The sequence below is a fragment of the Tasmannia lanceolata genome, unplaced genomic scaffold (assembly GCF_043159265.1).
Source record: "Tasmannia lanceolata isolate RefF3 unplaced genomic scaffold, GAP_Taslan_0.1 ptg000023l, whole genome shotgun sequence".
In the NCBI taxonomy this organism is placed as follows: Eukaryota; Viridiplantae; Streptophyta; class Magnoliopsida; order Canellales; family Winteraceae; genus Tasmannia; species Tasmannia lanceolata.
Window position 1 is genome coordinate 21743792 of NW_027518700.1, and position 23416 is coordinate 21767207.

The window sequence follows — 23416 nt, forward strand, 5'->3', positions numbered from 1 at the left end:
CCACATTATTGGAAGACCCAAACCATTAATTTTTTGGGCCCCAATTTAAACAGGCCGTGCCTCGAAAACCATCTACATTGGATTATCCTAACCATCCGATGTGTAGACGTTTAAAAAGGATGGCACGCATAAAATCCTTTACAAACCCAAAAAAAGTGAATGGTTTGGATCATCAAATAATGTGGTCCCCACTGAGTTTTTTCAGTGTACTTGCACGTACGTGCGGACACCATACAAAAACTACTAGTTTCAATCACATAACATCATACCCATGGATTTAAATTTCAGTTTCAGTTTCAGTTTTGGCCTTGGCCGAACAGAAATTTCGGTCGAAATCCGGTAAAAAAAATTAATCAATTAATTATTTCGGCCAAAAACTTGGTAATTTTGGCTGAAATTTAGGAAAAATATTAAATTTTTGAAAAAAAAAACTCGGAATTTCGGCCGAAAGAAATTTGGGAAATCCAAAATTTTGGATTTCATGAAATTTCGGTTTCGATCCCAACCGAAATCCAAAATTTCGAATTTCGGACGAAATTTAAAACCATGATCACATCAGGGATAATGTGAGTATATGATAGAATTGTACCACTGTAAGACAGTACATGTTGAATAATTAGATCATGGACTAGTAGCTACTGGTTTCCAAAGGTTTTGCCAAAAAATTGTTCATTACCTACGCTGGTGGAACTTTCACTTCTGAAGATTATTTATAGAAAACTAAAGTTTATTTTCAGTATTGAAGGCAATTGTGTCCAACTAGTGTCAGGATTAGACTTGGTCAATTTGAGCCGGGTAGATTCTTTCACCTTTCTTCATGAAAAATTTCTAAAGGATTTGTTAGCCAACCCCACCAAGTTTGGGACAAGGTTTTAAATGTCAGTTTCGGCGATCAGGAACCGAAGTATTTCGGTTTCAGTGGAAATTTCGGCCAAAATCATGTAAAATTTGGACAAAAATTTTGTTTTTTTTTGTTTTTTAAATTTCCACCGAAATGTATAAAATTTCGGTCATTTCTGTGGAAATTTCGACCATTTCAGTGGATATTTCGGTAATTTCGGTGGCAATTTTGTAATAAAAGGTGAAAAACAAAATTTCGGTCTGAAATTTCAGATTTCGGGGAAATCAAGTAAAATTCCGATTCAATGTACTTTTGGTTTCGGTCCAAATAATATTATGTATACCATTTCATTGACAAGTCTTTGATATTGGCCATTCAGCCATTGGCTTAATTTTGAGGTATGCATGCCATTTCGCATTTCTTTCATTATTGCATTGACTTCCCATGAGAGCTGTAACATAGTTGGCATGCATACCTCGGAAGATTCACATCTTTCAACCAAGAAAACCAATTCTATCAGGTTTTCGGTTGGATTTTATTGCATCCAAAATTCATTTAATTGGAAAAAGTGGTATTAAACAGAAATGTTCATCATAACACATCATGTGTAATTTACAATATAATTTCAGAAATAACTTCATGTGGTTACAATGGCACAATAGTACCTTTCCAGAGCGAAATTTAGCAACAATGCCATTCATCATTTTCCGCGACATCTTCTCCAGTCCAGAGTGAAATCCCACAAGGAACTCGCATTTCCATAAATTTAGGGATTCTATGTTCCCAAGTATACATGCTAATGATCTTGCAATAATGATCCTCTTCACAAAAACAATACATTTCACGTCTGCTTGTAGCCTGACATAGAACCAAAGTGGAAATAAATTTACTATCGGGATGTCAGGTAAATGAGATGAGCCAAATACTATTTATTTTACCAACAGATAGACAACATATATCAAAAACTATGTAAAAACTTCTTGGTTCTGTACATATAATCTAAGCCTCGATAATTTCTTCAATGTTAGTCTCTACTTAATATGATCTGGAACTGTTCAAAATTTCAAATATAAATCACTGCATTGTACTCTTTTGCAGGGAAGTCCAGATGAGCTCAATAAATACAAGATTAGTGCATTCGATTTATTTTAAATATGTTACCATTCAATTAATTCAAATAGAGATCTGTAGAAGGATAGGGCACTAACCATGCTTCAAATCCTAGATTGAACAGTTCCTAAGGAATATTGAAATTAACGCAAAAAAAAATAATTTAAGTGCCCTTTTTTCAAGTTTTGGGGCTTAAGGTAACCTCTAGGAACGTAAGACTGATGTCAGAAGTCGTACGGACACATCTTTGGGCTAGCAAATTGATGTAGAGCGCAGAATCGGAAGAAGCACAAATCAAATCGGATCTACAGTTTTTTTTTTCCTTTAAATTTTGGAGAAGATAGGGTTCTTGATCTTACTTCGAGCGTGGGGACACACGAGATCGGATCAAGCGCGGAATCGTCGGCAACAACCTTGCATGCAACAAGGGATGAAATGATAGGAGAAATTGAGAAAAAGCTACAGCTTACAATTCCAATTTCCCAAGAAAAACAAAAGAGATACAAGAGAAAATTTCCCTCTCAAATTTCAAATCATTAAGAGGTTCCTAAAATGAGAGACCATAGGGCTTTATATACTAGCCCATTACAATATAAAATGACTTAACTACCCCTAGTAAGCAAATGACCACAAAACACACATGAAAGTAAGGAAAATACAATTATGAAACTACATGACTAACACTAGTGAAACAAAAAGAAAACACACTAAGGAGACATGAAGGCTGACGTAAAATGCCAAGGGGATGCTCCTGCATCAAACTCCCCTTCTTGAAAGAACTCGTCCTCGAGTTCCCATCAACCTCGCAGTGGAAGGAATCCGGCAGGGTCAAAAATATAGATGATCCACTCTCTCAAGGAGAATAGTAATCCATAGAAGTCAGCTCGCCCCATGCATCTCAACAAGAATGAATCATCCCTGCAAATGTACCGGTCTAGAGGGGTACTAGTCCATATTAAAACAAGCATCTGCTGAAAGTGGCATTGGTATAGTGGTCTGCCATGCCAACCAACATCTCACTAAATATCTCATCTATATCGGGTGTAATGGCTATAGGCAGCACCATCTCAACATGAACAACATCTACCAAGACTTTCTCTACGACTGTGGTAATGGTTATGTCACTTGTGACATCTGGAAGTGTATACTCCTCATCTACAACTGTGCTCACTAACGGTGTGACGAACTCTATCTCAACATGCTCTGGCATAGCTTCAATATCATCATCGTCATCATTGGCCTCACTATCAATGACAAAAAGCTCACCACTAATATCAACAACATCACTAGTGTCAAGCTCGTCACCACCATCGTCTGGCTCTGAAATGATGGTATCAACAACCTCTCCTGGCTGGCCATGTGAATCCTCAGTATTATCCATAACTTCTCCCTCCCCTTCTTGTTCGCTAGCCTCATCATCAGCCTCTAGGGGTGGGGGGTGGAGAAGGAGCTATATGTGCATGCCGCTTGAGTCTCTGCAACTGCATGGTGAGGGAATCAAGAATATCCTTCCCTTTATGGTGAGCCTCTTGTTCTTGGCAATGCTGGGCCAAGAACACTTCCCACCTGTCCTTTTGGGCTCTCTCCTCATCACATCGCCGTCGATACTCTGTCGGAGCATAAATCCTCAAAAAGCTATCACGGACATGCTCCCATCGGCAGAACGGAGGTTTGCCCATGCCACGACGCTCTCTTTCTATGAGCATCCACATAGACTCTGCACTTAGTCTAACAGTCTCTCTAGCAAGCCGTAATGTCACACGATGGTTGAAGCTATAATATCTATGATGCGCGTCGAGTGCGTCGGCCCAAATCATGCACTCGGTCTCAACATCACCATAGCCATAGATGTAAGGAACAAATGGTGGCTCCATAGGTGGGAAAAGAAACAAACTTGTATTCAATCACTATATTAACAAATGCTGTCCTTTGAACTCTTGATTCTTGATTAAGCTGAAATGAATCCAGAAACTCTTGGCTCAGATTTTGAATCAGCGAGAAGAAACACAGTTAACAAATGATGAAAACTGCTGTCTTCAATTGCCATACAGAGTCAAATCTGAACCACTGCCCTGTGACGATATGCTGAAAGTTCCTGGAAACTAATACGGAGTTCAGAAACCTGGATTCAAACTTGAAGAGTGTTAAGCTTGCTTTTAGTAGTAAACTGATCTGAACTATGTCCATGAAAATGAAGTGACTGCTGAAATGAATCTGTTTATGGTCAAAAGTCCGTTGAAAATGACATAGAACTGTAATAAAACCGTGAAGTCACTGCATGAGCTGAGAATCACTGCTTGCTAGCTGAAATTGTACTAGATCATGCCTGACCTTGCATTTGTTTGTTCATGGGACAAATCAAGAAGACGAGCCACTTACAGGAATAAAATTCTCTTGAGAATGTGTGGAACTTATCCCCTTTGCTTATAGAAAGCCAATTAATCAATGTATAACACAGATATAAGGTCCCTCGAACTGTTCTGCCTCTTCTTCCGGTATGAACTAGACACAAACAATGTTGATCTTAACATTTCTGACAGGCTAGTGAAGTTTTTTTTTTTTTTTTTTAAAATCCTAACTTTATGATTCCACAAAGTATCAACTCATCAACACCTGTCACGCTTAATAGAGCAGTCCGTTGGCAGCTGTGTTTGATTCTGCTATGAATGAATGTTGGGTCTAGTTCTCTTGAAGATCTGAAGGGCTTCAGGGAAATACACCTACCAATGAGGGTTTCTGCATCTCAAAATAGAGGCGCACTGCGATGGGATCAATTCAGAACAGTACCAAGTAGATAGGTAGGCACCAACTGAAGGGGCGAGATCTCTAGGTTTCAAGTTGAGTGAACAGTCTCTCTTGTTTTTTTTTAGTTTTTTAATATCCACCTTGTTGTAACAAGCTTTAGTAGCTCAGAGAATGACAATTCAGATGCTATGGCAGTTAGCTAATAGTAGGTTGTAATTAGGACCTGCAAATCCCTCATTGGTTTGTAATTCTCAAAGATCAACAAATGCTGGTCGCCCATGGAAACTGAGTTGTATTATCTCAAATCATGCATTCGCTGATTCGCGTACAATACTATTGAATTTAGGTACAAACTCAATTCTGATTGCTATATTGGTGGGCTACAAATACAAAGAATCAGTTAGTTCCTATGTTGTTCAACCAACTAGCAAGCACATGTATTGCATTTCTTTTGCCACATTCAACATTAACAACATGATGGCATCAGAATTCTGTCTATGATCAGTCCTCCTTGAATATGGATTGAACTTGTCAATAACAAATACACAACCGGTACGCAATGGATAGCATTCAATTTTTCCTGGCAACTTGCTCCTGGTTTCTACATAGCACACATCAATAACGCACAGATCCGTAGGAAAATGCAATAAATGTCTTAAGTAGCTCTTGCAGTTACTGATCTAAAGATGCACAGGGAATAACCACCACCACTATCACACAGGGTGGTTTCAACAACAACGAATATGGATAGAATAATGATAGAAGCAATAAGTTTAGTGGTCAAGAAACAAAGTCCCTTGGCTTAATAACAGAGCCCAGAAAGAATTCCTAAGATTCATTTCCTTTAATGAAGAGCCTGAAATGAGCATTCAAGACATGAAAATCTTTGTCCAAGAATCATGTAAAAGCCTCAATAGCCAACCTTGAAGCACTAAAGAACTATTATGGGTGCGCCGCCTGAGCCTCTCCAATTTTCACTTCAACAACCGTAATGGTGTTAGAAAAGTAGTATTTCATTCACTCAAGCATTTGCGCAAGCAGCTACAGGGCTTCTCTCTGTGAATTCCATCCTCAACATAAGTGGAAACATCACTTACTACAAGCTTCAGTTTTTATTTACCATAGAACATAGGCACAATTCAGCACACTAAAATTCTAAGTGAATTTACTCAACAAACACATGAGTTCATAATTTCTCACACAAGAGATGAGCTGATAGCAATGCCCTCCTTGCAAGCATTTGTCACCTTGAACCTCAAGGTTGAGATACAAGGCCAAAACCATTGAGCTATAGGCCCAACCCCAAAACTAGAAAGCCACCTCAAAGTTATAAAACTGCAGTTTGTAAAACTAGCAAGGATCTGATCGACAGGAATAAGGATGCAATTTGAAACCAACTGCGTCTTTCCGCTTATAGGCTTTATTTAAATTGGATTGGTCTAAAAGGTCAATCGCGACTAGCTGTGGGGGGGCATCCATCACACAGACGGCTGGAAGGCCAACTGATCCAGACCATCCATATGGTGGATCTTAGTGTAGATGAGCAATGGTAATGGTACACAGGCAAACAAGACTCAAGCTTCCAGTTGGCAGCATGGAGGATGAACAAAGTGCATAAAATGTGGGCAATGGGGTGGTCATTTTCTCACATGTCAAAAAGAAAATGAAAAATAAATACATTCTTTCCAATTCTGCTTTTATGTGGATGCCTGTTGGGAAGTGAAAGATTTTGATGGTTCACCCGAACTGCTCTCTTCTACAGGCCATATTCCAAGCATGGTTTTCAACTGTATTGTGATGAAATTACAAGTTGACCATCTCATGACAATTTAACGAAGTACTTTTTTTTTTCTAGAGAAAGATAATTGCATTGCAAGAGAAAAGAAGCAAAGTAGTGAAGGTGTACTCAAGAAACTGAAATACACAGTGCAAAAATCAAGAATCAACGAAAACACTACAAAATCGGATAAACGTCACTACTAATAAGCCCAACTCCGATCTGCGCCTTGCTCTGCCAAATTGACCGCTTCTGAACTGGCCAATTTCCATTGGTGTTGTAGCTGAGGATTGATTAGTTTACACTGGTCTCAAATTGACTTAACTAATTACTTTTTAACTGAACCAACACTGGTGGCTCCTAATCTGTATACGCATGTAACTGTAATGAAAATCAAGCTTTACGAAAGATGAGTCGCCTTTCTCTCTGGTGCATGATCAATAAAGCTCTTCTCACCTGGCACAAATAATACAAGAGCTATAAAGGTGATATGGCACACATTGGCTACTTAATAAGTAGGGATTAAAACAGCATTCATGTAGGATAAGGCCTTTATATTGCTTACAATGGACTCATTCATCCCCATTCTGGTGATATCATCGATCAGACGTCTCTCTGATAAATGGCTATTGATTGCAATTCTTCTCTTTATCAGTGTCTCCGCTTGCTGCTCATCAAATCATAATCAACAAAAAATTTAGTAGTCTTTTTAAAACTAAAAATATCTTGGAGGGAGGTCTGGTTGTCAAATACGAACCTTGATCTCAGTTGCCATCTCAGAAGTCAAATTCACTTGTGCGCTTACTCCAGATCGAGCGGCATCCATGGTGGAAACTTTGAAGAGATTGAGTGCTTCTCTAACATGCTCCTCAGTTGCTTCAACAGAACTGGATTCAAACTTCACACATCAATGTACAGAACAGCGTAAAATAGTACAAACCAAACACAGTGAATGACAAGAGAGTAGAGATACCAATTAAAATTTTCAGTTGTTCAAGACTATTCATCAAATTCTATGTTCATTCTTATTTTTTGGTATATTTATGGTTTCGGGTTCAGAACCAGTGCTTATGACCCATGTTCACAAGCCAATGATACAAAGACCAGATTTTGGATTTATAGCCATTTTACCAAGTTTAATTCCATGCGAGTATTCAAGTTTCTAGAAGTTTTACTTACAGTCTCATCTTTGCTAGCGACTCGCTTAACCTTATTATAGCTTCGAGCTGCCTCACAGTAATTGGAATTGCAGCTGACTCCCCTGTTTCATGAGCCTGCTGCCTCATTTGCTGAAACCATAATGTTGGAGACCCATATTCAAACAACTCAATAAATGTAACACAATGTGCCATGAATTATGTGAGAACAGTTCAAGTTTTATCAAGCAGTGCTTTGATTTGCCCGAGTTATCAAAAAATCGACCGTGTCAATCATTGAGTCGCCCGAGTTGACTCTCTTTTATTGTGGCAGGGTTCTCATCCAACGAGGTTTGGAACACTATCTTGAACAACATTTTTCAACAGCTTGATTTAGTTTCTGAAGGTGTAAAAACTGGAATCAAGCTATTACCTCTAAAGTCTTAACTCGACCAGAATTCTTCTGAGCTCCAATTGAGTTACAAAGCACTGGTTTAAAGTATTCCGTTTGGAATAATCATTTACTAGATTAACTAATAGCAAGATATGTCCCATCTGCCTCTTGAACAGATCCTTATTCATTTAATTACTTGTCTACATTACTACCACATACAAGTAGTGATTGGGTGGGATCTACACATTACATCAAGTCAACGATCCCTTCTGTTCTATCAATTCTTCACAGAATGTTGGCATTAGTGGCTATCCTAGAAAGAAAAAAAATGTACCTTTACAAGACATTATTCGTTCTCTAACAGGCAATTTCAAACTGGAAACCAGCATCCTCAAAGCAGACCACTGTGATAACTATTCTAAGAGATCAAGCAATGACATCCCATGCTTTTTAAATTCCAAAAAGAAAGTGAGAAAGACGAACTCCAAAACAAATGTCACACAAAAAACAACCCATCTCCTGTTCTCAAGTCATATAAACATATAATTTGTATACCTTTATATTTCCAAAAGCATTTATTTTTCCATTTGGCTACTCGTTTCTCTGTCTAATAATTCCCCTAAATACAATTAAAATGACTAAAAATTCAGATATGTTTCTACCTTATGGTTTCCCCTTCTCTAATTATTCCCCTACATACAGCTAAACCATTGAAAATCCGACAACATCCAACGCCAAACTCCTTGCTTCAAAGTGAATGAATGGCCAAAACCCTAATTTCACATATCAAGCACACATACTACACATACTAGTACAATGTCATGGCTTTTTACCATGAATTCTTCAATTTCATAACCAGGTGAGCAAAAAAGTGAAAGAAAAACAAGATCCCAGTTTCCGAGCTAGAATCCCTTCCCAAGATATTTCTTTGTCTAATAATTCCCCTAAATGCAATTAAAATGGCTAAAAATTCGGATATTTTTCTAATACAATGTCATGTCTTTTTAACTATGAATTCTTCAATTTCTATAACCAGGCGAGAAAAAAAAGTCGAAGAAAAACAAGATGTCAGTTTCCGAGCTAGAATCCGATCCCGAGCTTCAAAACAAACATAACACATAAAAATAATAAAAAGATAAGAATGGACTTGGAGAGATAAGGAAAACATAATCCTAATCTCCTAATCCCATCTAACTAGATAATCTTCTAATCTAAATTATCTGATATTCTCTAACAAAACACGACAATTCACCTAAAAAAACCGATGAAAGAAAAACTCACTCTTTTTGGCCTGAAGGAGGCTGCGACCGGTAGATCCGTGAGAGTCAAAGACATCATCTGAAATAAATCAGGAAATTCGAGCGTCAAAAAACGTGAAATTGAGCGATTATTATTTATTATCAGACCTGAAAATGAAAATTTTAATTTTTAGTGTATGAGATTAAGGTTTTAGGTTGTAAACTCTAGGATTTTAAAATCCTAGTTTATAAAATCTACAACGTAGGGTTTGGGATCTTGTCACCTGAAATGAAAGAAGAAGAGGCGAAGCTCGTCAAAAGGAAGAAGAGAAACGTAAGAAAGCAGCGATCTGACGCCATTCTCGAAGATCGATCCTCCTCTCGACAGAGCTCTGACGCTGGGAAAGACGTAACAGAGGAGAAAATAACGGGTTTTGGAGGAAGAGCGTGGGATTTTTTTATTTTTTTTGTGTGGATTTGGTTGGCGAAAACAGAGGTCTCGCATAACCGAGTCAAAAACGCGTACACCACATTCATTTGTCCGCATGGATCATCAATACGTATAAACAAACTCTTGGCTATTAGCTGTTATCAGCACTGAATACACACACCGTACACCTCTCTCTTTCTCTCTCAACGTGGGGCCCACCAATTGAATGATTTAGATCTTTGAAAACGTAGGCCTCACTTTATGAAAACGTTTGGATCTTCAAGAACATAAGCCCAAGTTTTTTTTTTAGGAGGTCCGGTTGCCCCGAAACAACCTCTCCCTTCTTTCTATTTTTTTTTTAAATTTGTTTATTTCTATTACGGCCAACTAGGCAAATCTCATTGAATTTCTTTAGATTTTAAATATGAAAATCTTAAAAATAAAAAACAATTCATTGGAAATATAAGCCATAGCATCTCCATTTAAGAAAAAAAAATGAATAATCTAGACCAATTAGAAATGAAAAGAATTTGGTGACAGCATGTTACCCGCAATTTATATTATGAAGTGAACATCAAAACTCCTGGGAATAATGAAATCCTGTGCCTTTCCGTTTCTAAGGGAGTTTAGAGTTTGTGTACTGTTTGTAAAACATGATTCAACTTAATATGCAAGACATTCATCAAGATGATTCAAATTCGAACATAAGATAAGAATCATAAAATATATGATCTGATATGGTAGGCAAAATACAATGTTGATATCGGGTTTATTTTCTGTGTATCGATCCTATTGCAACTATAGCAATATGATTCAATCACTATTGTCAACGACAATATTGAGTCATAATTCCAATTTGCCCATAAAATTTCTAAATAATATTAAATAAAAATAAGATCAGAAATATAAAAAAGTAAAAAAAAAGACGTGAAAAAAAGAGAGAAAAAAAGAAGTCGTCAAATTTATTCAATATTTACAATAAAATTGGTTTTCGCATTATATGACGGCATTTAATGCAGAATATTGCATTCAAGGTTATATAACAATGAAAATTCACGATCCTAAAAAATAAAACCAGACAAAAAACAATGCTGAATTAATATAATTTTTTTTTTTGAATGATATAATTAATATTAATATTAGGGATTTGCTAGCGTCCATCGCAAAAAGCATTTCGAAGATGGTCTGTCGCATGTGAGAGCAGCCACCTTATGAATGAAGACAAAATCTGCCGAAGAGTGGGCCTGTGTGGCTGCTCTAAAATGCGACAGACCATCTGCGAAATGGCTTATGCGATGGACGCTAGCAAAAATTGAGTAAACCCACAAATCAGGGAGCTCCCTGCTCAGGAACACTTTACTCTTTTTAAAAACTTTGATTTTCACTCCATCTATCAAATCGTTTATCCATCCAAATTGTAGTGGGTATTGGATGAAGTGGTCCATGCTACACATTGTTTTCCTTTTAAATGTTTCCCAATTTTTATTATTAAAGTCCATCTGCATACAAATAAATGCACATAGCCACTAATTACCAAGTATGCAAATGTCAACATATCTAGCCATAAACAAGAATATGCTAACCCATTTTTAGTTTCAAGCAAGCTCTAGCAATGTTATAGCTATAGAGAAAATCTTATAAGGTGGGAATATCAATATATTTCCAGAGATTTTATATGATGAGTGAGTGGGAACTGCACTGCAGGCAAAGCCACCCTTGATATTTGATCCAACAGCAGACCACTTTTTCATCTTTTGATGGGACTGCTGTTGGATCAAATATCAAGGGCTGTTTCCCCTTGCATGGACGCCCACTCATCATATAATTTCTCATATTTCCAATCCAGTCATACTGAAAACTAGTTTCTTATAATTAAAAAGGGGGCGGCCCAGTGCACGAGGCTCCCGCCATTGCAGGGTTTGGGGAGGGCTTGATGTACGCAGCCTTACCCCTGCTTTGCAGAGAGGCTGTTTCTGTGACCCGAACACGTGACCACCAGGTGGAGCAACATTACCGTTGCGCCAAGGCTCGCCTCTAAAATTAATTTCTTATAAGTGAAATATAAAAAGTTATTTTGCAAGGAAACCTTAATTTCAAGATCAATTCAAAGAAGACAATTCTAATAAATTACCTGAGCTGTACTGAGCACATTATTCCCTGATGCCACTGCCAACTCCATCTTAGTCTTGAATGATAAAGGAGAGCTCTCATTGTTAGTTGCCCACTGCAACCATGGCAAAACAATCCCATCCATTTCAACAGTCAAACTACCAGCTCTTGTTGGATTTCCACCTATTTCGCTTTTCGTGCACTGTGTTAACTTTCTGCTTCGTCCCATTGTTGAACTTGCATCGCTCCTTTCCCCGTCAAATGATGACAAATCTGTATCTTCGATGTTTGAAATGAAATCCTCAAAGTGCTTCTCTGCCTCTTCTGTCAAACACCTGGACACCCTGCCTCTCTCATTGCTCCTCTGTTTAAATTATGACCAAGCAAAATTGTGTGAGTTAACGACAAGTATGCACAACTTATTTAGAAAGGACACTACATTTGGGGGGAAAACATTTGCAGGGTCCCCAAGTTACTTAGACTTCAAAACCTGTTTCTTGACCATGCCCTAGGTATAGTAGGTACTAGCATTTCTAGGATATAACCCGGTCAAAAAATTTAAAGCAATTTAAAAACCCGAACTTGCTCGGACTACAAAACCTGTTTCTTAATTAGGAACTAGCATTTCTAGGATATAACCCAGTCCAAAATTTAAAGTAATTTAAAAATTAACAGTTAGTTTACAGTTTACTACTACGATATAACCCAGTCCAAAAAATTTGAAGTAATTTAAAAATTACCAGTTAGTTTACTACTAAATAGTACATATTAGCATCTTAAGAATTTATAAATTTTAAGCTTTTGACTAATGATTAATTTCACTATTAAACAAACCTATAGCCAAGGTTTTAAACTTTGGTTTCAGTTTCAGTTTCTCTTCCGGTAGAAATCCTATAAAATCACGGGTTTCGGTTGAAAATTTCAGTGAAAATCCTGTAAAATCACGAAAACGTATGAAAACATTGCAAATGATAGAATATCACGATGAAATCTATGATTTAGCTGACACTGTGAATTTATTATTGACACGTGTTGTGTTGTGTCAAGACTAGCACGTGTGTCAACACATGTCAACACTCCTTTCGATACTTATAAATGTACTGCTAGAAGTGTACGACTTAATGTGAATGTGTCAACACGTTTTTGTACCCTGTCAAGAGTTATAATTTTGTTTTATTATTGAATATTGTGTTTACCTGTTTTATTATTAACTATTCATTTATTATATACTCTTCTTTTAACTCTTGTTTGACTAATATTTGTTGTTTTATTCCCTCCCCTAAACCTAAAACCCTAGCAAACTCTTATTCCATTATTATATTCATTGTATCTTATTGTGTGCATAAATCATATATGTGTGTGTGTGTACTTTTTGTTTTAGCCGTGTCCTTGTTTAAGAATTTTAGGAGGTTGCCATGTCTGACACTTTGTGTTCATGTTGACACGCGAGTGACGTGACACTCATATCTATGTCCACAAATCATAGGATGGAACTTTAGAAAATACTAGAATAAGCACAAATATGCACCTAGAAATCATCGAATAAGTAAACCAGCCTTCCATAATGGTTTAACAACATCAGACACCTAACGACATCCACTGTTGCACATGTCTGATAATTTAGCATACCACATTTATCATGTAATTCATTTAGATTTTTATACATAATATATACACCACATTTCATATGCAATTCATATAAATATAATTATATAACACATGCTAATATAGCATGCCACTAATACATTTACAGTTTTGGTTTCGGTATGCATTTCGATTTCAGTATGTAATTCTGTAGGGATGAAAACGAATGCATTTCAATCGTTTCGTCATTCGTGTCAGTTTTGGTGGAAATTTATAATCGTGCTTATAAAATATCTTGAGTGTGTCAGAAAGAACTGACATGTAAAGTTGGATCACAATCTTTCGTTCAGAAAGTTTGTTAAAAACATATCACCTTTAAATTATGAAAATTTAGATATGACCAAATCAAAAGTATTCAAACAGTCTAAAATAAATTGAAATATGTTATATACTGTTTTTTAATGTAAGAATGTGTTGGGAAAGCTGCCCTGTTTCTCATGAAGGAGTTCCCAAATACAACTAGGTTTCTAGTTGTGGTATTGTAGTTGGAAACCAAAACAAGAATGGCCCTTTTAGGTTTTCTAAAATCCTAGGTCAAAAAGGACAACACTACACATGACCACAATGGAGAGGAAAGTTGATATGGAGTGGGAGACATGAGTGCCCTTGCGTACGGTTTCTCCATATGGAAGGCGAGAGGTGAGAAAAAGAGAGGGAAGGGTTTTCTTCTTGGTTTTCTCTTGGGTTGCTTCTCGGTTTTCTCTTGGTTTCTCTTACGTACGGTCATGGTTGAGAAGAACAGGAAAGGGTTACAATTTGTAGTAATGGCGCTATAATCCATTATAATCCTTGTATTATTTTCTTTCTCATAATGAAGATCGTGTTTGGGATTGAGCCTCTAACTCAATGGTAAAGGCTTTGCTCTTCAACCTAGAGGTCGGAGGTTCAATCCCAGCTTACCTACAGAAAAAAAAAAAAAGATAGTGTTCCCGTGGACGTAGGCATCTTAGCCGAACCATGTAAAAGTTCGATGTTCAACTTGTGGTTTACTTTTATTTCTACTTTTATGTTTGTTTCTGCACGATCAGATCGGATTTTACCTGACAGATTTCTCAACAGAATGAACAATATTTGGATAGTAATTTTTCTTTCAGAAAATTGATGAAAAAAATATCACCTTTAAATTATGAGAAAATTAGATACAACCAAATCAATTGTATTCCATCAGTCTAAATAAATTGAATTATGTTATATATTGCTTTTTAATGCAATAATGAACCATACAAAGCATCAAAAGAATAAAGCCTAGAAAGGGAATCAAATCTAGTATGTTAAAACTCGTCCACTCTATCTTTTGTCAATCATAAGACACTAATTTTAAAATTTCAAACCATTAACAAACACGAATCGATATCCTCCTAGTCTTTTACTGTACCACACAGTCCGTATACAGTTTTTACCAAATATGAATCAGGAACCTTAAACCAGTTTCTACAGTATTCAGCTTCATTCATGAGATTTAAACTGTAAATGGTATATTCTAGCAATATTGGTGCATAAACTTACTTGTTCAAGTTCAGTCCTGATCTCTTCAACAGCATGCCTAACTTCTAGCCGCATGGCTTCATACAATCCACGATCCACTCCATCCCCAATGGGATGTTCTGACTGCAAGCGTAACAAGATACAGAAGTAAATCATAAACATTTAAAGTTGAAGATATTGGCAATTTAATTAACAAACAGTAGTGAAGAAGTTTAACTTTTTCCTGTGCATAAACTGCACGTATTGTCTTCTCGATCCCATTTTTTGACCTCAAGCATCCTGTTCTTCATCATCAGTTAATGCAGAGGAGTAGTTCTGAAAAGATCCAAATTTATAAGTTCTCTTCCTTTTCAGGGTGAGCTCTCTTCAAACCACTCTAAACATAGAGGTGAGACAAAATAAAGACAGAATTAAGAGAGAAAAGGTGGTCCTTCAGCCCATATGTACCCCTTATTCCTATTATTTTTTCTTTCAATAAAAGAGCATTCACCCCATCTCGAAGAGAAGGATACGACCCCTTAACTATTATAAATAAAAAAAATACTTACAGAGTAGCCATCATGCTACTGTAATAAATCTTTTAGACTCAGAGACCTTTTCAAGACATGTTGATGGTTTGGGGTGTTGGGTTTATGCAATGAGGGCCTTTGGAAGTTCCCATTACTGAAACTCTTTGTTTTGGTATGACTGATGGAATTAGGAGAATGCTTCGTGTCACTCTGTTCATGATAAAAGAAGTAAGAATTAGCTTTTCTCTATTCTATATATAAAATCTATCAAGAAATTATACATGTTTATGGTGCGGACCGAAAAGACAATTAGGTATTGTCCTGCATTATTGTAGTCATTTTACATTGTTGGCCTAGTTTGGGCCTATATATACATCATATTCATGAGGAGTATTGTCCTGCATCATACTGTAGTCATTTTACATTGTTGGCCTAGTTTGGGCCTATATATACATCATGTTCATGAGGAGCTCCCTAGTGGAGACTTCTCATCTTCTCTACTCATCTTCTTCTTCCTCTCTTATAACCTGTTTTGCATGGATTCTTTGCCCCCCCTATGCAGAATCTGTGTCGACACGTCTCCACATGTGACTCGGACAAGGATTCACGTGGGACACACCCGGATTCTTCTTGTAGCTGTGTCCCGTACTAATCCTGTTTTTTTCGGTGAATCTGACTCATTATTGTCTCTTTTAAAATGTAAATCTTGTATATTTTCCCTTTAAACAAGCTTCCTTCCTAACTTTTTTTATATGAAAGCACAACCCGTACTCTTTTAATAAAAGCCATAGTCCCTCGAACCTAGAACACCAACCCCCTTCCTTCTTATTTGACTCTCTTAATAAAAACTCCAAGGCCTCAACCCTCCATCCTCAATATTTTCATATATTATATATATATAGGTTGCTGAATATATATATATATATATATATATATATATATATATATATATATATAGGTTGCTGAATATATATATATATATATATATATATATAATTTAAATTTTAAAATTTTATTTTATTTAAAAAATATCGAATCCACGAATCCTACATTTTGGGTTTTGCCGAATCCGACACCTCGAATCCGAATCCATGCAACACAGCTTCTAACCCTAATCTAATTTCTACTGGTTTAACGAGCAGAAAAATATAAAAACATAAAGAATCCAAAGCCATTGTTACCAAGTTTGCTTGAATCTAGGCTTGTACCCTACTAATCAATAAAATCACTACTTGTTTAACGGGCAGAAAAATAATAAAAATATGAAGAATCCAAAGCCATATCGTTACTAATAGCAAACTTACATCCTACTTTGCAATGTTATATCTATTAGATAAAATATTTTAACATAAAAAATTATATTAAAAAAATCATGTTACTCTCATACAAATCAGTAGAATCGTACTGACGTTCCATTTATGCACATCATTGACTAACTAGGACCCCGGTTGCTTGAAGAATAATAAAAGTAGCCAAAAAGGAGACCAATCTAGTAGTCATAGATATGTAGAAATCCCATATCACACACACACACACACACACACACACACACACACAGAGAAAACAAAGTTACCTCTGAATCACTGCACTGATACCGCGAGACCGAGACAAAACGCCTTCTCCTTGAATTACAATTGGAAGAGTCCTTGTCACCCGAAACTGAGACAGAACGCCTTCTCCTTGAATTACAATTAGAAGCGTCCTTACCACCCGAATTATTATCGAATTTGCTCTTTCCATGGTTTCTTGATACCAACAACCCCTTTCTCAAACTCTCATCCACTACGGTCCCTAACGTCGAAAGGCTGGCAGCGGATAGCCGGCAACCCAACCTACCCTTTGTGCTCTCTCTTCCATCGTCTTCATTTGCCAGAAAGAACTCACTCCCGAGATCGTCAAGGCTTGTTTCCGGAAAGCCAGATCCTCTCTCAGTATTCACAAATCTTCCGCTCCGGTGCTGATGCTCGTCATCAGGGTCTGACGGATGGAACCGGCCAGAAAAGCGGTTGAGGATCCTCGTCGCCATCGTCTTCAATTTTTTTTTTAGAAAATTAACAAAAGTAGAAACACATAGAACTAAGAGGAAAAAATGGGAGAGTTGATAATATAAATCCAACAGTTGGTCACTACAATTTTTTGTGGCATTTCTAGGTAGTAACGAACAACATATCATAACAAATCTCTTCTAGATCAATAGGAGAAGGGAAAAAAATCCAACCATAGTATGTTACATAGTATTAAATTTCATCACCCTTCAATTTATAATATAACATGTAGTTAAGAGTCATGAAATTGTACAAGTTTTCACTCTGACTGAATTGTATAATTTAGGTGCAGTTTTTGAATAAAAAAGTGTTGTGAATCATCCGGATGGGACCCAAACTGAATTATAGGACTGAATGGCTAAAAAAGTTTACAAACTATTCCTGTGTAAAATCCATACATTTGGGTGAAGTAGTTGTGGATTATCATCCAAATTCAAAGCCAGTCCAAAGAGTTAAAAATGCAAGCCTTGACATTTTTCTATCAGGAAGCTTTTTATTTTTAATTTCAAAAATTTCAATGTATTGGTGATGAAAAACCAATAGTCGAGGGTGTCATTCAACACTAAATGTGCCCCAGAAAATCACTGAATGCCTACTAATCAATAAAAGAAAAGAAAAGATGATGGTATTCTCATACAAAACAATCCAATCTTACTTAAACTCAATGTTCTATTTATGAGCATCATTGACTAACAAGGAGGACCCATGGGTTGAAGAAACAATTTACTAGTCATTAGATACATGGAAATCACATATGAACAAGAGAGAAGAAGAAGAAAAACAAAAAGGTACCTGTGAATGAGTGGCCTGATACCGGGCGACCGAGACAGAAGGCCTTGTCCTTGAATTAGAATCAGAAATGCCGTTGCCACCCGAATTATTGTCGAGATTGCCCTTTCCGGGGCCTCTTCATAGATAATGATTGTGATCTTTCGAATCTTATTTTGGAAATCTATTGTGATCAAAGTTGAGAAGAAATGCGATTTTTCATGATCATCAACTGCCGTTTTTTTCTTTGTCCGAACATCAAAATCTTCAAGTTTTAGCCTTCTTTCGTATCTGCGTATTTCCTCTATCGTTGTGCTGATTTTTTTTAAGCCTTCCATAAATTGACGTTGTTCTTGATATGTTCATTTTCATGAATTGTTCACAAATGATCTAGTTACGTGGTTCATGATATCACAAATGCATTTTCATGAATTTTCATGAATTTTCATGAATTGTTCACAACTAATAATAAAAAATTGTTATGTGCCTAATTGGCCATAACGGAAATAAACAAAGAGAAAATAGAAAGAGAAGGGAAGGGAGGTTGATTCGAGGCAACCAGACCTCCTAGTGGTTCAAATCGAGAGGAACCATGACTCTCCTACAAAGTTTCCTTTGCTGTAGAATTTTTTTTTTTTTTCATTCCATTGAAATACAAACTTAAATACAAGCATAAAGGTAGTTTTACAGCACTACCCTACTACCCTACTAACCCACTTACATAACACATAGGAAATAACTAATATCCACAGCCTTAAACCCATAACCACATAATTAATAACCACAATCTAACTATTCTAACTAACATGCACATATTACGTGCCTAATCGGCCGTAACGGAAATAAACAAATGGAAAATAGAAAAAGAGATGGGGGAAGGTTGATTCCAGCCAATCGGACCTCCTAATGGCTCAAATCGAGAGGAACCATGACTCTCCTAAACAAAGTCTCCCTTGTTTGCTGTAAATTTTTCTTCCTTTTTCATTTCATTCAAATACACTTCTTAAATACAAGAACAAAGGTAGTTCCATATCACTACCCCATTAACCCACTTACATGACACATAGCAAATAACCAACACCCTCACTTACATGACACATACAAGTAACTAACACCCACAAATCTAAAATGAAAAAAGCCTACAATAACTACTTTGTAACCAAATCGCATACACCATAACAAGTAAGTGGAATGCATGAATAAATAAATTTTCACGTTGTTTTAATTAACAAATATCATGTCTCAGCGTCTTTTGATAAGAGTACATGGACTGGAAACAAGATGCTCCGGAAAACAAAAGTCTCGAACGAAATTCAGTTCGATGATAGGTTTCCAAGGATTATAAAAAGAGGAACTTTAGATAAGAAAACATGAGTTTCACAAAATCTGGAACAGTAATAAAATGTCGACTGTGAGTATCAGGAGCAGGGAGAGTGTCCGAGTCATCTGAAATCCATTTGCAGTGTCTGATTCTGACAGGGGCGCTGATGCCGGGCATGCCAGTCCATATTTCCCTTCCTTGCACTCACTGGCAAACAGGCCTGGGGGGTACTTCCCGTAGAGGTTGATGTAACTGAACATGGTCGATGCACAGTCGTTACTGCCATCATTTATCTCATCTACATAAGGGCAAGCAAATTCCTTGAATGCTCCACAACAGAGCGTGGGCAGGTAATTGGGTCCTTTGCACTGGCTTGTGATGATCGTGTAGTTCAGGAACTCGAAGTTGACGGGGCAACCTGCAAAGAAAGAGATTAGATGATTGCAATATTCATCATGGTGTAAAATAAAATACTTGGTGACAACTCATCAACACCCAAGTGGCCAGATCAAGTGCAAGGTAAATAGTTTTTTCCAGATCCTAAAATAAAATCATTTGGGTATTCAAAAACTCCCACAATCAGACTACAATATAAGCCTTTGAAACTTGAAAAACTTGATCGACTACTCTACCAACCGGGTTTTGAGGTGACTGGGGATTGGATCTTCACATAGACCAAACCAAGTTCCATTTTTAACCTAGCGATGTTTTAAACTGAAGGAATGTAATAGGAGAACTCCATATTTCAAAACAATGCTGCGGATTTAAGTCTCAGACACATACTACTCAGATACATGTGAAACATGGGAATGGATGGTGGGCTAAAGCTGTGCAGTAATGTTTTTTCCTTTTCTATAGTATTTATATTATAATCTAACTTACAGGAGGTACCTTCAATGATTTTGGAAAGAATAATAATCATGCCACTGTTGGAACATAGTTGGCCGCCATGTAAAAAGGACACTTCAGTTCAAAAAATAAAAAGTTGTCGGTACCCAAAAAATAAAAAAATTGATGGTGTCCAATGTGCAATCGTGCTACACATCCTACTTCATCTTTTTTTCCTTATTTTAGCACATTATTTATGAAGTTGTAATAAGCTTAATTCTTCAACAAATTAATATACTTAATTTTAACCATTCATAAAATATATATACTTAATTTTAGCGACACTTGTTAACAGAACGATACACATGAGTCTCTATCTTGACATTTGAATACATCCACCTTTATATATGAAAACTCCAGATCCTAACGTGATGTAGTCATCGATCCTACCCATCTCAGTTCAACAATATGTTATAACTTACGAGCAATAGGAGAATAATATTGTTCCTTAAAAACAGAAGAATAGACTTTTGGAACCAAGATTTCCCAGTAACAAAACTTAAATAAGAATCAACCATCCCATCTCCATAAAAGTATGAAACTGGTTTAAAACAGTGTGCAAAACTAGAAAATTGAAGCAGACTAGATGATGGTTCAAGTTCAAGAGACACCAGACCTGGTACTCGATGATGGTACTCGATGAAGCTTTTCAAGTTTAGACAACGTATGCAACTATTTTGATTCCAAAAAAATAAAATAAAATTATGCTACCTTCCAACTTGAACCACTGTTTAAACACTCCTGCTCAATCGTCGACTCTCCCGAGTCGACTCCGTGTTACCTTGGTCTAATTCTGTCTGAGTCCAAGTTTTTCCCTTCAAATCAATCAAAACTCCTTTGATTTGCCCAAGTTATCAAAAAATCGACCGTGTCAATCATTGAGTCGCCCGAGTTGACTCTCTTTTATTGTGGCAGGGTTCTCATCCAACGAGGTTTGGAACACTGTCTTGAACAATATTTTTCAACAGCTTGATTTAGTTTCTGAAGGTGTAAAAACTGGAATCAAGCTATTACCTCTAAAGTCTTAACTCAACCAGAATTCTTCTGAGCTCCAATTGAGTTACAAAGCACTAGTTTAAAGTATTCCGTTTGGAATAATCATTTACTAGATTAACTAATAGCAAGATATGTCCCATCTGCCTCTTGAACAGATCCTTATTCATTTAATTACTTGTCTACATTACTACCACATACAAGTAGTGATTGGGTGGGATCTACACATTACATCAAGTCAACGATCCCTTCTGTTCTATCAATTCTTCACAGAATGTTGGCATTAGTGGCCATCCTACAAAGAAAAAAAATGTACCTTTACATGAAATTATTCCTTCTCTAACAGGCAATTTCAAACTGGAAACCAGCATCCTCAAAGCAGACCACTGTGATAACTATTCTAAGAGATCAAGCAATGACATCCCATGCTTTTTAAATTCCAAAAAGAAAGTGAGAAAGACGAACTCCAAAACAAATGTCACACAAAAAACAACCCATCTCCTGTTCTCAAGTCATATAAACATATAATTTGTATACTTTTATATTTCCAAAAGCATTTCTTTTCCATTTGGCTACTCGTTTCTCTGTCTAATAATTCCCCTAAATACAATTAAAATGACTAAAAATTCAGTTATGTTTCTACCTTATGGTTTCACCTTCTCTAATTATTCCCCTACATACAGTTAAACCATTGAAAATCCGACAACATCCAACGCCAAACTCCTTGCTTTAAAGTGAATGAATGGCCAAAACCCTAATTTCACATATCAAGCACACATACTACACATACTAGTACAATGTCATGGCTTTTTACCATGAATTCTTCGATTTCATAACCAGGTGAGCAAAAAAGTGAAAGAAAAACAAGATCCCAGTTTCCGAGCTAGAATCCCTTCCCAAGATATTTCTTTGTCTAATAATTCCCCTAAATGCAATTAAAATGGCTAAAAATTCGGATATTTTTCTAATACAATGTCATGTCTTTTTAACTATGAATTCTTCAATTTCTATAACCAGGCGAGAAAAAAAAGTCGAAGAAAAACAAGATGTCAGTTTCCGAGCTAGAATCCGATCCCGAGATTCAAAACAAACATAACACATAAAAATAATAAAAGATAAGAATGGACTTGGAGAGATAAGGAAAACATAATCCTAATCTCCTAATCCCATCTAACTAGATAATCTTCTAATCTAAATTATCTGATATTCTCTAACAAAACACGACAATTCACCTAAAAAAACCGACGAAAGAAAAACTCACTCTTTTTGGCCTGAAGGAGGCTGCGACCGGTAGATCCGTGAGAGTCAAAGACATCATCTGAAATAAATCAGGAAATTCGAGCGTCAAAAAACGTGAAATTGAGCGATTATTATTTATTATCAGATCTGGAGATGCATCGATTTTATAGTCCAGGATTGCAAAATCGTGGATTTCACAAGCTAATACTCGGATTTTACAATCCTGAAAATGAAAATTTTAATTTTTAGTGTATGAGATTAAGGTTTTAGGTTGTAAAATCTAGGATTTTAAAATCCTAGTTTATAAAATCTACAAAGGTAGGGTTTGGGATCTTGTCACCTGAAATGAAAGAAGAAGAGGCGAAGCTCGTCAAAAGGAAGAAGAGAAACGCAAGAAAGCAGCGATCTGACGCCATTCTCGAAGATCGATCTCTCTCGATCTTCCTCTCGACAGAGCTCTGACGCTGGGAAAGACGGAACAGAGGAGAAAATAACGGGTTTTGGAGGAAGAGCGTGGGATTTTTTTATTTTTTTTGTGTGGATTTGGTTGGCGAAAACAGAGGTCTCGCATAACCGAGTCAAAAAGTATATTAGTTTTGATGAATTTATGGCAAAGCTTTTAAGAGAAGTTGGCAGGTGTGAAAACGTACTAACCCTCCTTTTCTTTGTTTTTTTTTTTTTTTTTTGGTGTTCTTACTTTTTTTATATATATCACAAACAATTTCAGACCTTTCTCTCATTCAA

At 36.5% G+C, this 23416-nt stretch overlaps 1 protein-coding gene and 1 pseudogene across 2 annotated transcripts; both read right to left on the minus strand.

Moving 5' to 3' along the window:
* Positions 1-6635: 6635 nt before the first annotated feature.
* LOC143856301 (uncharacterized) lies at positions 6636-18631 on the minus strand (annotated as a pseudogene). The gene is made up of 11 exons (XR_013238153.1): positions 18256-18631; positions 16992-17447; positions 15458-15628; positions 15127-15224; positions 14931-15032; positions 11803-12144; positions 9285-9341; positions 7653-7762; positions 7231-7360; positions 7039-7140; positions 6636-6929 (listed from the first exon to the last, which is right to left on the minus strand). The product of XR_013238153.1 is annotated as an uncharacterized LOC143856301 (transcript).
* Positions 18632-19423: 792 nt separating this feature from the next.
* LOC143856527 (GPI-anchored protein LLG1-like) lies at positions 19424-23279 on the minus strand. Its single transcript, XM_077366776.1, has 3 exons — positions 23013-23279; positions 22695-22751; positions 19424-19970 (listed from the first exon to the last, which is right to left on the minus strand). Exons 1-3 carry the CDS (start codon positions 23086-23088, stop codon positions 19609-19611), a joined length of 495 nt encoding a protein of 164 aa, XP_077222891.1. The 5' UTR covers positions 23089-23279; the 3' UTR covers positions 19424-19608.
* Between the last annotated feature and the right edge of the window lie 137 nt (positions 23280-23416).